The sequence below is a fragment of the Lithobates pipiens genome, unplaced genomic scaffold, assembly GCF_037356315.1.
Source record: "Lithobates pipiens isolate NorthernLeopardFrog02 unplaced genomic scaffold, aLitPip1_a1.2 Scaffold_13, whole genome shotgun sequence".
Lineage (NCBI taxonomy): Eukaryota > Metazoa > Chordata > Amphibia > Anura > Ranidae > Lithobates > Lithobates pipiens.
Window position 1 is genome coordinate 422,443,522 of NW_027507718.1, and position 15,978 is coordinate 422,459,499.

General features: G+C 42.0%; 1 protein-coding gene across 1 annotated transcript in view; it reads left to right on the plus strand.

Annotated features, from left to right (window-relative positions):
- The window catches only part of RFC1 (replication factor C subunit 1), a 131,441-nt gene that overhangs the window by 58,745 nt on the left and 56,718 nt on the right, over positions 1 to 15,978 (plus strand). The window contains exon 6 of the mRNA XM_077477628.1: positions 1,699 to 1,776. Within this exon, the coding sequence (XP_077333754.1) occupies positions 1,699 to 1,776 (78 nt within the window). The remainder of the gene's footprint in view (positions 1 to 1,698; positions 1,777 to 15,978) is intronic.

The following is a 15,978-nucleotide window of genomic DNA, read 5'->3' on the forward strand; positions in this document are numbered from 1 at the left end:
AGGCACCACTGTCTATGGCGCAGGCGCACTGAGCAGGCCGCAGATCACTGCCATATGCCGCTTGTCGGCTCCCGCATACTAGCTCATTATGCCTTTGCCTTGCAGGTTGCATTTTTTTTTTTTTTAAATAGCCTTTACTTCTTCTTTTAAGTATATCAAATTTTACGATATGCAATGCGGAGCGCTTATCATAAGCAGTGAGACATTTTCCTGATCCGTGGCTGCAGAGATTGGGAAATGTCTCGTTGCCTGTCATTAGCGCTGTACAGTGCCGACTTCTTGGGCTCTGCACGTGCGGTTGTGAACAGGCCTGAGCTCATCCTTTCTCAGCACCACCAACTGAAAACGCTGCTTAATTCATTTTTATTATTCAATTCAAACTCGCCCATCTATCTGTCTCCATGTTTTTATTTTGTTGAGAAATCTTTTAAAAACACTCGCCTAGCATTTCTAGTCTCGGCCACCTTTATTAGGGGCAAGATGATTCCTGTAGCACTTCCTGTAATACATCTGCCCTCAACTCAGGCATGCAGGCAGGAGGGTGGGCTTAATTGAAAAAGCTGCATCTCAAAAAAAAAAAAAAGGGGGGGGGCCTTAGAAAAAGTAGTAGAGAATAAGAGAATATACCTTCCTATCTATTTTCTAAGGCTAGCAGCATAAGGATTAAAATTAGTTATGTTGATTGAGAGAGTTTAGTTCTGCTGTAGCCTCTCTGGTGGTTTTCCCGAGTGTGGTTACATTTCAGCACCATTAGCGTTTAAAATCTCAGGATCCAGGTGCGGTATACTTACCTTGTCCCTGGGATCCTGCGATTACCCCCCCCCCCCCTCTGTCCCGGGCTCAGTTCCCTGCGAGCGTCGCGACGCACAAGGGTGGGTCCTGGTGGCAAATTCAAAAAAGTGAAAATTCATAACGCATACAGTACACTGTAATCTTAGATTACAGTACTGTATGAAATCATTTCACATCCCCTTTGTCCCCAGTGCTTTGTCCTATGTCCTGCATGCAGTTTTATATTATATATATACTGTTATTTCTGCCTGGAAACTGGAGATTGTCCATAGCAACCAAAAAGTGTCCCTTTACATCAAAAGTGGTTTTAGACCAGCTAGAAAACAGGGATAGTAAATTAGAATCACTTGCAGAATTGAGCGATGGTGAATTATGGGGAAATATATTTTATTATTATTATAATAATTTATTATATTATAATTTATAAATTTGTGTTTCATCATACCCGGAATATCTACTAGACTCTTGGTGGACAGATTTAAGTGTGTTATTGCTAAGAATTACAGGCCTACAATATAAAACGCCAAATTTCTATGCAAAATAATTGTACCGCTTTGAGGCGCAAAAATCTGAAATAATCATACCACCAGGGATATTAACATTCTCACCATAGACTATTTTATCTTTTGTTTATTGTACTGTATACTTGGATAATTACCATAGTAATCACAGTTAATTGTGGGGGTCTAGTCAATACATGGCTATGGGAAGGTAAATGGTTTTTAGGTCTGAGAAAGTATGGACTTTAAATGGGTGCCCCTTTCTACTCTAGGAAAATGATGACCATAATATTACTATTACAATTCTATGAACAATGAACTCGCTTTCCTTTCATTTTATATATTTAATAAATTTTCAGTAATTTTTTAAACATTTTTTAACTATTGTCTTTTCAAAAATGTACAGCCTCGGAAAAGCAGTGCGGACTCTTCAATGGATGATGAAGCTATTGCTAGACAGTTACAGCTTGCAGAAGATGAAGAGGTGAATAAAAGCAATTTATTAAGCTAATAATTAAGCTGACCTCCCCATTTGATGGTGGCTGCATAGGCCAAGGGACCATACCACTTGATGGAGCCAGCAGCATGCCATCCATGTGTGTTTTATTTATCATTTTTTAAGCTGTCTATAAGAATAGCATTCAGACCAACATTCCCTCTGACAACCAATGTAAGATGCATTTCTCTCTCTGCATCTGAGGATTTTTTTTTTTTTGCTGTGTAAAACAGTTGTCCGTCTCCTTTTTATATCTGCAGCTGTCCAAATTGGGCACACTGAGCTGTCTGTGAGTGGCTGCATCTGCAGCATGTTTGACCATTCACAGTAGTGGTTATATTTACCATATAGGGAGAATTGTTGATGCTGACCACCCATATCATTCATTGGACAGAGGTGTACCGTATTAGAACCAAATACATGTGCCATTGTGTCCCTAAAACAACTGTTCCATAATTTTAGCAAAATGATCTAGGTGGTTATCTGCAGACTGTGAAAACCTGTGTGTTCTTTTTTTTTTGTTTTTTGTTTTGCTATTGGTCTTTATATATGTGTTTTACATATACGTTAAATGTCAACTGACCCATTGCATGCTTGCAGGTGTGTCAACAGAAACAATACCACATCTACACACTCATTCAATTCAAACCTGCATAAGTAACCTAGGACAATGTATATTTTAAACCTGTACCACATAATGAGTTAACAAATCTCTGATGGAAGGGATAAAGCATTCCCATCATTAGCCCTCCAGGCTGGATTACCAAGTGCATAAATCTAAGATTGCCAAATCTTGTAAAAAAAAAAAAAAAAAAATAAAAAAAAAAAGCTCTGTTATTGTACACTATTTTGAATTTGGGCATCAGTAAACCTAAGTGGAGTTGTGCTATTCTAATTTACTAACCCTTTTAAAAAAAGAAAATGGGATAATCCGCCAGGAAGTTTTTTTTTAGCGGCATAATAATATATTGGTCAGAGTAAAAATGTAATAAAATCATTTATTCATACAAACAACAAAATTATAGATCATTGATTTTAAAAAAAAAAAATATACAAACTCTGGTTACAGGCATATCTCAAAAAATATTTCATTAAATTGGCTATACAATGCATTTCAAGTAAAGATTTAATTGACATCAACATGAATAACCTGACGCGTTTCGAACAATGCTGTTGTGGTCTTCTTCAGGGGATTTGTATTCTAGTGAAATATAGCAAAAAAAGTTTCCATTGTTCCGACACTTTTTAAAGCGTACTGCCAACTATATGTGTTTAATATTATTAATATATTGACCACTCGAAAGATGAATTCCGAACAAATGTCAATATCCAGAGATTCCTAAAAGTAGGCACTAATCCAAGGATCCTCATATGTCGGAGGGGCGAGGATATTGACATTTTGTTCGGAATTCATCTTTCGAGTGGTAAATATATTAATATTAAATACACCAATATATTATTATGCCGCTAAAAACCCCCCTGGGGGATTCTCCCATTTTCTTTTTTTAAAAGCATTTGGGGTGTGCGGCTGACTCTAATCCATGTGTTTTTTCCATTTGATAACCCTTTTTCCCAAGTGTTCTTCCAGCACAGCCCTTGAGAGATGGAGTCCCTCCCATCGACCCAGGAAACACATTGCCACAGTTCAAAAGGCGGTCCCTCAGGTCCCTGGTCAGTCATTTGTGTTTCCTCCGTCGGATGAGCATGTTGCCAGGAACCAGGAGAAGGACTCATCTCTCAGGGGCTACCTGAAGAGTCTGCAGCTGCACAATGGGACCGGATCCTATCTGGCGGGTCCAGTTTAGTCCTTACCTTCTCTCTTAAGGGCTCGGGTACCGTCCAGCTGATCGGAGCAGACCCGTTACCCCCCTCCTTCCCGTGTCGAGGTGGGACAGTGGCAGGATGACACCGGTTCCCCCCAGGAGCGGTGAGTGGTTCCGTCCATCTCAGCTCCTTGTTGCGCAGAGGGGTTGGAGACGCCGAGCTTCATTTCCGGCGGAACCGCGTCATCACTGTGTAGCGAGGGTTCCGGGGGACAAGGAGGAGGGGAAAAGCCCATGCTGTGCCTACAGAGTCCCGACCAGTGTCCAGCTATACCGGACTAGCGGTGGGTTCCGGAGCTCAGGTGGGGGACCATGAAGGCTAATCCCCAAGACACTCTGGCAGATGCAGGCACCAGCCAATCCCAGGTAGGCTGCTGGGCAAGCCATTAATCTGGTGGTTTAGGGGGTTGTAAGGCTGGGATCTGTAGTGCCCCATGGTGGTGGTTACCTCAGTCTAGGATATGTGCAGTGGTGGTGCAGCACGTGGTGTCTCTAAGGAGGGATACAAGTTTTGATGCTAAGAATGTCTATTCTTTTTTTCAGGCAAAGCCCTATGCAAACAATGCATTTGCAGGCTTACTTGAAACTGAGGCAGATTCTCCCTTGGCTAAGTTCCTTGGCTCCTTTAAGGATGAAATGGCATCGACTTTTAAATCCCTCCAGGATTTAATCACGGTTGTAGGCACAGCTGCTTCCACCAGTAGAGCAGCTGCAATTTCCTCTTCACCATGCCTTACAACACCCAGCTCTGGGGAACCCCGTATAGTCAGGGAGCATAGCCCCACGTTAGCCCTGAATCCTCTGAGACCAAGATGAGGATCAGGCTACAGCTAACAAAGCCGCAAAATACAAGCTGTCTCTTGAAGAAGTAGACGAGCTGTTGAGCGCCATTTATGATATGCTGGAAATTGAGGAAACTCAATTGACCAGACATGATAAAATGTATGAGGCTCTGGGGGAAAAAGAAGGCAAAAGTCTTTCCAATACATAAAGTACTTTCTGACCTTGTCCGTAAGGAGTGGTATGAACCGGATAAGAAGGTCTTTCCCAATTCCCTTAAAAGAAGTTTTCCTTTTGATGAAAGCCCAGAGCGGTCTGGAATAAAAACCCTAAACTAGACGCCCCTCTCCAAAGTATCAAACCAGTCGGATCCGGCTTTTGAGGATATGAGTCATTTAAAAGACCCAATGGACAGGAGAACAGACATAGTTTTAAAGAGGGCCTGGGATGCCTCTATGGCACCTGGAGTTCTGGTTGTCACAACTACAGAACACCTAAAAGCAGGCACTCCTAGGGGGGAGCTCTTAAAAACCTCCCCTATGCTTTTCAAGGCCATGAGTTTCATCTCTGACGTATCCACTGATTCCGTAAAGTTTACGGCTAAATCAGCAGCACTTTCAGTCGCAGCAAGGAGATCAGTATGGATGAAAACTTGGGAGGAGACGAGGCATCTAAAACTCGCCTGTGCAGTGTCCCTTTTACAGGAGACTTAGTCTTCGGGCCTGAGTTAGATACCGCCTTAGAAAGGACGGCGGATAAAAAGAAAACCTTTCCCACAAAAAATAAACATTTTCAAAGAAATTTTTTTCGTCCCTCTAAGGAACCCCCCAAGTCAGAAATGGCAAAACCCGAAGCCTCAGTGACATCAGGGTCCCTTTCGGGGGAAGATTGAGCAATTTTCTTCCACAGTGGGAAAAGATAACCTGAAACGAGTTTGTCTTAAATATAATAAAAACAGGTTATGCGCTGGAATTTCACAGCAGCCCACCCTCAAAAATTTTTGGTGACAAAACTTCCAATTCACTCAGAAAAGGCTAGGGCCTTGCCATTACTAATAGGGGAGATGGTGCATCAAGAGGTATTGACACCAGTCCCTATTCAGGAACAGGGGGGCGGTTTTTACTCACACATTTTTTGTGGTAAAAAAGCCATCGGGGAGATTCAGACTAATCATGAACCTCCGACCTTTGAACCACTCCATCCGTTACAAAAATAAAAATAACATTTTGCATAGAGTCCATTTTATTCAATAAAGAATCTTCTCCTGGTTTATGGCTACCCTGGATTTAAGGGACGCTTATCTGCATATCCCAATAAGGAAGGAATGCCAGAAATTCCTTCGGATGACGGTTCAGATAGACAGACACGAAAGTTTATCATTTTCAGTGCAGAGCACTTCCCTTCGGACTGTCATCCTCCCCGAGAATCTTTACCAAGGTCCTCGGGGAGGCACTAGTTCCATTAAGACTCCAGTCAGTCTAGATTATTCCCTAGCTAGACGACTTACTACTCACAGCCCACTCGGAGAGTCGGCTTTCTCAGGACTTAGAGTTGACACAGCCAGCCTGAGTCGATTGGGGTGGATTATCAGTCAGGAAAAATCCAAGACTGCTCCAACACAAGAGATCCTGTATTTAGGTTACAGGATCATGTCTGTAGACCAGAGAATAGTCCTGCCAGAAGAAAAGATATTGAATCTGTGGCAGAGAATGTCTTTCCTTCAAAGCAGCTCCAAATGTACAATAAGGGAGGTAATGTCAGTACTAGGCCTTATGACAGCAGCCATTCCAGCCGTACAATGGGCCAGGTTCCACCAAAGGGACCTTCAGAGGTTCTTGTTGGAACAGTTAAACGGCAGAGGTCTGGAGGAAGAGGTATCGATCCCCTCAAAATTAAAACGCTCCCTCTGGTGGTGGAAGGACACAGAGAACCTAAACAAAGGGGTTCTCTGGGTCCTGTCTATCACATCCACACTGACCACGGATGTGAGCAGTTGGGGCTGGGGAGCCCATCTTGGCTCGAACTAGGCCCAGGGCAGGTGGACCCCAGAAGAGAAACGTTTCTCCTCCAATTTTAAGGAGCTAACGGCAATCCTCAGAGCTATATTAGCTTTTCAGACCACAATACAGGGTCACCATCTACAAGTGCGCTCAGACAGTATGACGGCTGTAGCTTGTATAAACAGACAGGGAGGTACCAGAAGTCCTCGTTTAATGTCGGTGGCCAGACACATATTCCAGTGGGCAGAATCCAATCTAGGATCCATTTCTGCAGCACACCTGAAAGGGGAGCTGAACAACACTGCGGACTTCTTGAGTCGACAACGAGTTTCGAATCAAGAATGGTTTCTGCACCCGGAAGTATTCAATCTTATAACGGCTTACTGGGGAAAACCCAGTAGCGGACCTTTTTTCAAACAAAGAGAATGCAAAAGTTCCCAATTTTTGCTCACTACGCCCAGGAGATCAGCCCTTGGCAGTAGATGACTTACAGACTCCATGGACCTTCAGCCTGGTGTATGCATTTCCCCCCTCTTCACCTCATTTCGAGGGTCCTAGAAAAATTCCTCGCAGAGAAAACCTGTTTAATTGTAGTAGCATCGTTTTGGCCCAGGAGCGTGGTTCGCAACCTTGCTACAGTTGACAGACCGTCCTCCTCTAAGACTTCCCTGCAGGCAGGACCTCCTGTCTCAGGGACCTCCCTGTCACCCGCAGGTGGTCATGCTGAAGCTTTCAGCGTGGTGACTGAGGAGATTTTGAGGAGTAAGGGCCTGACAGACAGGGTAATTGCGAGCTTACTATAGAGTCGAAAACCAGACACCAGAGCTATTTACAAGAAAGTCTGGAGGAAGTTTAATAGCTGGCTGAATAGCCGTAGGTAGAAAAACATGGACACGGCTAATATCCTACAATTTCTCCAGGAGGGGATAGACAAAGGATTAACTCTTAGTACTATTAAGGTACTGATAGCTGCCTTAAGTGTATACCTAGATAAACGGTTACAGGAAAATCCTTTCATCGCTAGATTCTGTAAGGCAGTTTCTAGACGTAAACCGGTCAGAATCAACAGAGCTCCATCCTGGGATCTAGCAATTGTGCTAAAAGCCTCCCTAGGGTCACCTTTTGAACCTATCTCAGAAGCCTCTCTAAGACTTATTACGTTTAAGACAGTACTTCTTGTGGCAATCACTTCAGCCCATAGGGTTAATGAAATCCAAGCCCTTTTCATCAGAGAACCATTTTTGCAGATTCTAGAGGACAGGGTCATCCTAAAGGCAGACCCTGGGTTCTTACCAAAGGTAGCATCTAGTTTCCATAGGTCACAAGTTATTGTCCTCCCATCATTTTGCCAGAATGCATCAAATGAGAAAGGACGGGTTCATTTATTAGATGTAAGGAGGTGTATCCTAGAATACCTAAGGGTAACAAATCCATTCAGAATCTGATTCTCTTTTTGTCCTTTTTTATGGGCAGCGTAGGGGGCAAAAAGCTTCAAAAGTAACCATAGCTAGGTGGATTAGGCTAGCTATAGCTGAGGGGCATAAAGCCTTGAACAAAGATCCTCCTGGGGGTGTTAAAGCCCACTCAACAAGGGCATTATCGGCATCCTGGGCAGAAAGAGCTGGTGCCACCCCGGAGCAAGTATATAAAGCAACCACCTGGTCAAGCTTTTCCACCTTTACAAGGCATTATGGACTGGACTTAATATCTAGTCAGGATCAGGCTTTTGGGAGGAAAGTCTTCCAAGCTGTGGTCCCCTCCTAATTTGGTGAGTACTTGGGGATCCTCTCAAGGGCTGTCCTGGAAGAACACTTGGGAAAACTGGAGTTGGTACTTACCGTTAACTCCTTTTCCGATGGTCTTCCAGGACAGCACGATCCCACTCTTTTTTTTATTATATTAATGTACTAACGTTATTACCTGTTGTGGTTTATATGTTTTACAGTTCCATCCTTCGGTTCTTGGTAAATGACTGACCAGGGACCTGAGGGACCGCCTTTAGAACTGTGGCAATGTGTTTCCTGGGTCGATAGGAGAGACACTCCATCTCTCAAGGGCTGTCCTGGAAGACCACCGGAAAAGGAGGTACCGGTAAGTACTTACTTCAGTTTTCTTGCATAGAATAATATACCGTACAACTAATTCAAAATGTTTGCTTATTGGACCGGTTGTATTCATCTATTTAAACCAAGGCAGCCAATCTTGGGATTTTTGGTCCCTGAAAAGCTAGAGATGTTTCCAGGAATCTAAACACTTGGTCCCAAATTTTGATCACATAGGAGCATGTCCAAAACATATGTAGTATACTGTATCTGCAGGTGATGCTGAAAATCTGACATATCGAAGTGGGATGTACAGTACTGTGCAAAAGCATTAGTAAAAATGCTGTGAATTAAGTCTGCTTTCAGAAATAGAAGTGTTAATAGTTAATTTTTCTAAATTAACAACATGAGTAAATGAACAGAAGTGAAATCCAAATCAATATTTGTTGTGGCCGGCCTTTTGCCTTCAAAACAGCATTGATTATTCTCAGTACACTTGCACACAGCTTTTGAAGGACTTTGAAATTAGATTGTTCTACACATTTTGGAAAACTAACCAGAGATCCTCTGTGGATATAGGCTGCGTGAAATACTTCTGCCTCTTCATGTAATCCCAGACAGACTAAATTTTGAGAACAAGGATCTGTGGGGTCCAAACATTCACTTGCAAGACTCATTGTTTTTCTTTACACTGAAGACCATACTGAACCACATGCCAACCGGGCCATAGCCGAAAGACAGCTACAACGCGTTCGACTTATTCTGGTAGGGTGTCCGTGGATGTCCTCACAGAATCGTGCACCCCCTGTGGCGTACACCCGGGAACATCTGTGACCGCTGGGTTCTGAGGATCCGGTACATCCCGGTAAATTGCTGCTGATAGCTGCCATTTACCACGTTATCGCTCCGTCAAATGACGGAGCGATCACTTGTAAACAAACCGGTGTTGTATCATGATGCCAGTTCCTCCCTCCCCTCTGTGCACCAATCGGTACAGTGTGAGAGGAGAGGGGGAGAGAGCGGATGGCAGCAGCGCTGTGAGCTAGATCTGTAGTGCCCACAGCACTCCTCAGTGACAATTGCAGTCACATCCATCCATCCATGCTCTGTGATACCCGGCCATGCTCTGCTGTACTCGACCTCTGTATGTGGTATCGCTGTACTCAGGAGGAGTAGAAGAATCTATATTGGGGTGTAATTTTAGGTATGTACGTGCTATGTGTTAGAGATATTGTGTAAATGGACAACTTTGTGCTAAAAAAAAAAAAAAATATGCGTTTTAACCACTGCCCGCCAGCTGTCGTATGACGTCCTTGACTTTGTACGACGATATCTGAATGATGCCTGCAACTACAGGCATCATTCAGATATCAGCTTTTTCAGCCGGCGATTCCCTACACCATAAGTGATATCAGCTGTTCCACCGCCTGACAGTGCTTCTACCGACTCACCGCTAAGATCAAAGCCAGGATCGTGGTGTTTTTTTTTTTTGTTTTTTTTTTGTTTTTTTTATTTAAGCCTTCCCAGCCTAGAGGTGAGATGTGGGGTCTTATTGACCCCATATCTCACTGTAAAGAGGACCTGTCATGCCATATTCCTATTACAAGGGATGTCTACATTCCTTGTAATAGGAATAAAAGTCAACAAAAAATGCATTTTTGGGGAAAAAAGTGTCAAAATAAAATGAACAATAAAAATAAAACACAATACATTTTTTAAAACGCATACGTAAGTCCCACATATGAAAACTGTGTTCAAACCACACATGTGTGGTCTCGCTGCGAACGTTAAAGCAAGAGCAATAATATTGGCTCTAGACCTCCTCTGTAACGCAAAACGTGTAACCAGTAAAATAAATTTAAGGCGTCTCCTATGGGGATTTTTAAGTAGCGAAGTTTGGCACCATTCCATGAGCATGTGCAATTTTGAAGGGTGACATGTTGAGTATCTATTTACTCGGCATAACTTCATCTTTCACATTATGCAAAAATATTGGGCTAACTTTATCTTATTTTTTTAAAACACAAAAAAAGTATTCGAAAAATTTCTATGCAAATACCGTGCGAGATAAAGTTGCAATGACTGCCATTGTATTCTCTAGGGTCTTGGGGGAGGGGAACTATATAATGTTTTGGGGTTCTATGTAATTTTCTAGCAAATAAATTATGATTTTTACATGTAGGAGAGAAACGTCAGAAATGGCCTGGGTGCTCCAGAATGCCTGAAGGTGCTCCCTGCATGTTGGGCCTCTGTATGTGGCCACGCTGTCTAAGTCTCACATGTGGTATCGCCATACTCGGGAGTAATAGCAGCATGTGTTTTGGGGTGTCATTTGTGGTATACATATGCTGTGTGTGAGAAATAACCTGCTAATATGACAATTTTGTGATTAAAAAAAAAAATCTTGATTTTGCAAAGAATTGTGGGAAAAAATTACAACTTCAAAAAAGTCGTCATGCCTCTTTCTAAATACCTTGGAATGTCTTCTTCCTAAAAGGGGTCCTTTGGGGGGGGTAATTGTACTTTTCTGGCATGTTGGGATCTGAAGAAATGAGTAGGCCATCAGTACTTCAGGTGTGTCAATTTTCAGATATTGGCACCATAGTTTGTGGACTCTAACTTTCATAAAGACCAAATAATATACACTAATTTGTACTTATTTTTACCAGCGATACGTAGCAGTATAAATTTTGGCCAAAATTTTATGAAGAAAAATTACGAATTTGCTCAATTTTATACCGGAAACCAAAAAATTTTTTAATATAATTTTGTCTTTTTTTTTTTTTTTTAATCTTTTATAGCACAAAAAAAAAACGGTGATTAAATACCACCAAAAGAAAGCTCTATTTGTGTGGGAAAAAAGGACAAAAATGTCATATGGGTACAGTGTTGTATGACTGAGTAAATATCCATTCAAAATGTGAGAGCACGGAAAGCTGAAAATTGGTCTGGTTAAGAAGGGGGGTTTAAGTGCCCAGTGGTCAAGTGGTTAAAGTGATTGTAAAGGTAAATAAAAAAATAACTAACGGATCATACTTGCCTCTACTGCGCAGCTTGTTTTACAGATTGGCCCCGAACCTCCTCCTTTGGGGAACTGCGGCGGCTCTCGCGGCTCCTCCCCACATCTGATAACCCCCTTGAAGAAGTGCTTCCCCCAAGGGGAACACCCCGACAGAGAGAGCACGCATCCCCGCTGGGTCAAGTTCAAGGGCTCAGGTACGTAAAAGGGGGGGGGGGGGAGCCTTCACTGACAGGTGTTTTTTTACATTAATGCATAGGATGCGTTAAGGTGAAAAAACATGAAAGTTTACAACCCCTTTTTAAAGACATTGGCTGTATGTTTGAGGTTGTTGTCCTGCTGCAGAATAAATTTCACGCCTCCCTGATGGTATGGCATGATGGAGACGTATCAGCCTGTATTTGATTCTGACCAAATCTCCAACTTCATTTGCAGAAATGCAGCCCCAAACTTGCACAAATCCTCCACCATTCTTCACTGTTCCCTGCAGACACTCATTATTGTACTCTTCAGACTTTCGAACAAACTGCCTTTTGCTACAGCCAAATATTTCAGATTTGGACTCCTCAGCCCAGAGCACCTGCTGCTATTTGGAAACGAGGCTAAGCGATTTAGGCATGTGCGAAAACATAGTAACTGAGGGGCCAAAAGGCAGCAGGTCCTCTGGACTGATTTTTCGAATTTTTAAATGTTTGGCTGTAGCATTATTTAGGCAGTTTGTGAAGGGCTTGAGAGCGATACAATGAGTGTCTGCAAGCAACAGTGAAACATGGTGGAGGTTCCTTGCAGACTTGGGGCTGCATTTCGTTGGAGATTTTCTCAGGATCAATGGTGTCCTCAGTGCTGTGAAAAACAGGCAGATGCTTACCCATCATGCCATACCATCAGGGAAGCGTGTGATTGGCCCCAGATTTATTATGCAGCAGAACGAAGACTCCAAACATACAGCCAATGTCATTAAGTACTACTGTCTTTAGTGTATAGGACAAGGAGTCCTGGAAGTGATGGTTCCCCCCCCCCCCCCCCCCCAAGCGCTGATTGCAACAGCCTCAAGTCTGTCTGGGATTGCATGAAGAGACAGAAGGATTTCAGACAGCCTACATCCACAGAGGATCTATGGTTCTTCAAGATGTTTGGAACAACCTTCCTGCTGAGCAACCTCAAACTGTGCAAGCCCTCTGTCATAGAGGCTTGGTTCACACTACTGTGACCTAAAACTCGCTAGACTTATGGTGCAACTTTGCCAGGCAATTTGCTGGTGACTTGAGTACTACTTTAATGCCACTTTTAAGCGATTTTCATGCCTGATCTGTGGGAGCGGCTACACAGCAGGGAATGCCTGGGTAATCTTCCTGTAATGTCGTTTCTAAATCTCATCAATATGAGCATCTGACTTGGACGCTACTTCTATTAAGGTGAATGGGCACAGGTTGGATAGAAGCAGCCTTGTAGTAAAGCAACCTTTTTCTAAAATCAGAGTGACTTCAGTAGTGCTAATTAGGACAGGTCTCATTGACCAGCATGGGATTTCACATGTCATACGACTTTAGGGTCTCACAAGTCTGTTCCCAAGTCGCGGCAGTGTTAACTGACCCAGAATAATTTATGCAATTTTGAAGGCAAAGGGTGGTCACGATAAATATTGATTTGATTCGGTTTTCTCTTCTGTTCATTTACTTTCCGTTTTGCTAATTGATAAAAAAATAAACGAAACAGTTCTATTTCTGAAAGCAGTCCTAATTTACAGCTTTTTTTTTTTTTTTTTTTTTTTTTTTTTACACCTGTCAAACTTTTTTGTACAATACTGAAATATAGCTGTTGAAGAAATTTCAATTGAATTAACTTTTCAGCCATGCAGATAGTTTCTTTAAACTATATCGGTTTCAGATCTTCCCTTCGCTCTTCTTCCAGGAATGGTGTTAAGCAATTCCATTTACAAAGAGCTGCCTGGAACAGATGTGAGTCTTTAGAATGAAGATAGGAGTCTGTATCTGATGTAGATTTGTCTAATGATATTTGCTTTGAAAGTTAACAACACTTCTACGCTGTACCAACTATTATCAGAGAAGGTCTAAAATGGTCTTTCTGTTTGCAAATGGCAAGCTCATAGGCACATTAGGTATTCTCTGGGAGGGCCTCCAACATCCAAGGAAATCCAAGGAAATTTTAAAGAGCAAGACCAAAATAGCACTGATTAACTTCTGTAGACTTTGCCCGCCACTTTGTGGATTTAACTAAGTTCACTAACTTCATTAACGACAACTGGACTAGTTTGTCAATGCTATTTACATACCCAGGCTTCAGATTTATGTTGTGAGGTCGTGTATAGTCTGCACTGAGTTCTAATTGATATATCTGTGAAAAATGTTCCCCTGCAAAATGCACATTCACCAGTGCAGGATGGACTCTATTTATGTACATGTGTTAATGTCTTATTCTTGCTCCTTTCCAGTTTGTTTGACATGTCTTTCTTGCCAACAGTTTGTTGTGATAGCTTTGTGGCCATGTTTAAAGTCCTATACGAATGTCTTGAAAAATTTTTTTTCTTTATCGTACATAATAGGACACAAAGCCTTACGTATTTACTTAGTGGGTTATGGACCTACCTTCAGGTGTTGACAGTGGTATAATCCCAATACAGGTAGTTGACTCCCCTATATAACCCCTCCTTCCAGGAGTACTTCAGTTTTTTCGCCAGTGTCTAAGGTGTTGGTCACGAGTGAAGATGTGCTCTGAGGAGCTTCTGGAGGGATCCAGGAAGGATTTAAAAATACAGAGGAATTGAGGAGTATAGCCTCAGTTAGGTAAACATGTTATTTAAACAGAAAATGTACCATCAGCCATTAATAGTTCAGGAGAAAGTATTTTGGGATTATGGGAATGGTAGGGGAGCTGTACATATTAATCTCCCTATACAAATCCAGGCCCAAAAGGATTGATGTTGGACTATATCGGTACTTATTTACATACATAAAAAATCAAAAGAAGTTGTGAAATAAAATTTCATATAAAGTTTAATGAATAACAAAAGAAAAAAATATATAGAAAAATATACAGAAAATAACATAAAAACGAATACACCCCAGATTCGTATGTACAGTTACTCATGGTGGAATTCCATTCTGGTGGTGAAAAGTTCCTCGACTAGTTTCGCGGAGTTATCCGCTTCATCCGGAGGAGGTCTGCTAAGGGGGTATGTATCAGGCTGACACATTATCAAACTCTGGGCTTGCAATACCATGTGATAGATGGTTTTCCTTCTTTCTGCTCTTGTTATTTATCTTATCAGTTGCAGGAATATTTCACCTCCTATTGCAATCATTGAAGCTAATGCAACCTTGGAAGTTCATACTGCTGACAATTATTCCTGGATGGGTGTGGGTATTATACATACCAATTCCATTTATCACCATTGATTGAGGTTCGACGCCGATTACATATTATCGTTCTTACCATTGGGACGTTTTTTGATAGCCAGTAAGGGCTGATATTTATAGCATCTACACATTCCCATAGGCTCAAGATTCTAAATATGCAACGCCATTTGATAATTGTGTCTGCCTGATACATACCCCCTTAGCAGACCTCCTCCGGATGAAGCGGATAACTCCGCGAAACTAGTCGAGGAACTTTTCACTTACACCACCAGAATGGAATTCCACCATAAGTAACTGTACATACGAATCTGGGGTGTATTCGTTTTTAATGTTTTCTGTATATTTTTTCTATATTTTGTTTTTCTTTTGTTATTCATTAAACTTTATATGAAATTTTATTTCACAACTTCTTTTGATTTTTATGTATGTAAATAAGTACCGATATAGTCCAACATCAATCCTTTTGGGCCTGGATTTGGTATAAGGAGATTAATATGTACAGCTCCCCTACCATTCCCATAATCCCAAAATACTTTCTCCTGAAGGATTTAAAAATCTCCACAACCGGATCCATCCTCGCCCCTGATGCCATAGGATGGCACCCGGGCCTCGCAGACAAGAAAGAGGTTTTGCCTGTAATGCTGCTCCTTGAGAGCTGGACCCTAGGAACCAGGACTCTTTTGGTCTTGCTACATTACCTAAAGCTGTTTGTGAGGGGTGCTATACAGGTCCAAAGTAGTGGAACCCCTTTTAAATGGTCCCGGTCTTTGAAGGTTACTACGCAGCCCGCCGTGATGGGTGAAGTTTGGATCTGTCTGTTTACAGCAGTATCCTGCTATGTGGTAAGGGAAAGGGCTGAGGCTTTTTCCTTCTATATTTCTTGTATGCTTGTTAGAATGTCCTCTATTGGGGGTAATTTACACCACTCAGTAGCTCTAGGCTATATAGCTTCTGTGGTCCCAGCGGAGGGGCTTCCTAATTCTTTTAAGGGTTTTTTTAATAGTATACAGCAGTGGCTAAAGACAAATATGTTTTGATATTCTGTGGATGGCACATTTGCTTGGCAGCTGAGAGGTGTGTTTTTTTTTTTTTTTTCTTAAAGTAATTTTTTAAACCATGGCACCTTACTGCAGGGGCTTAAGCTTGACA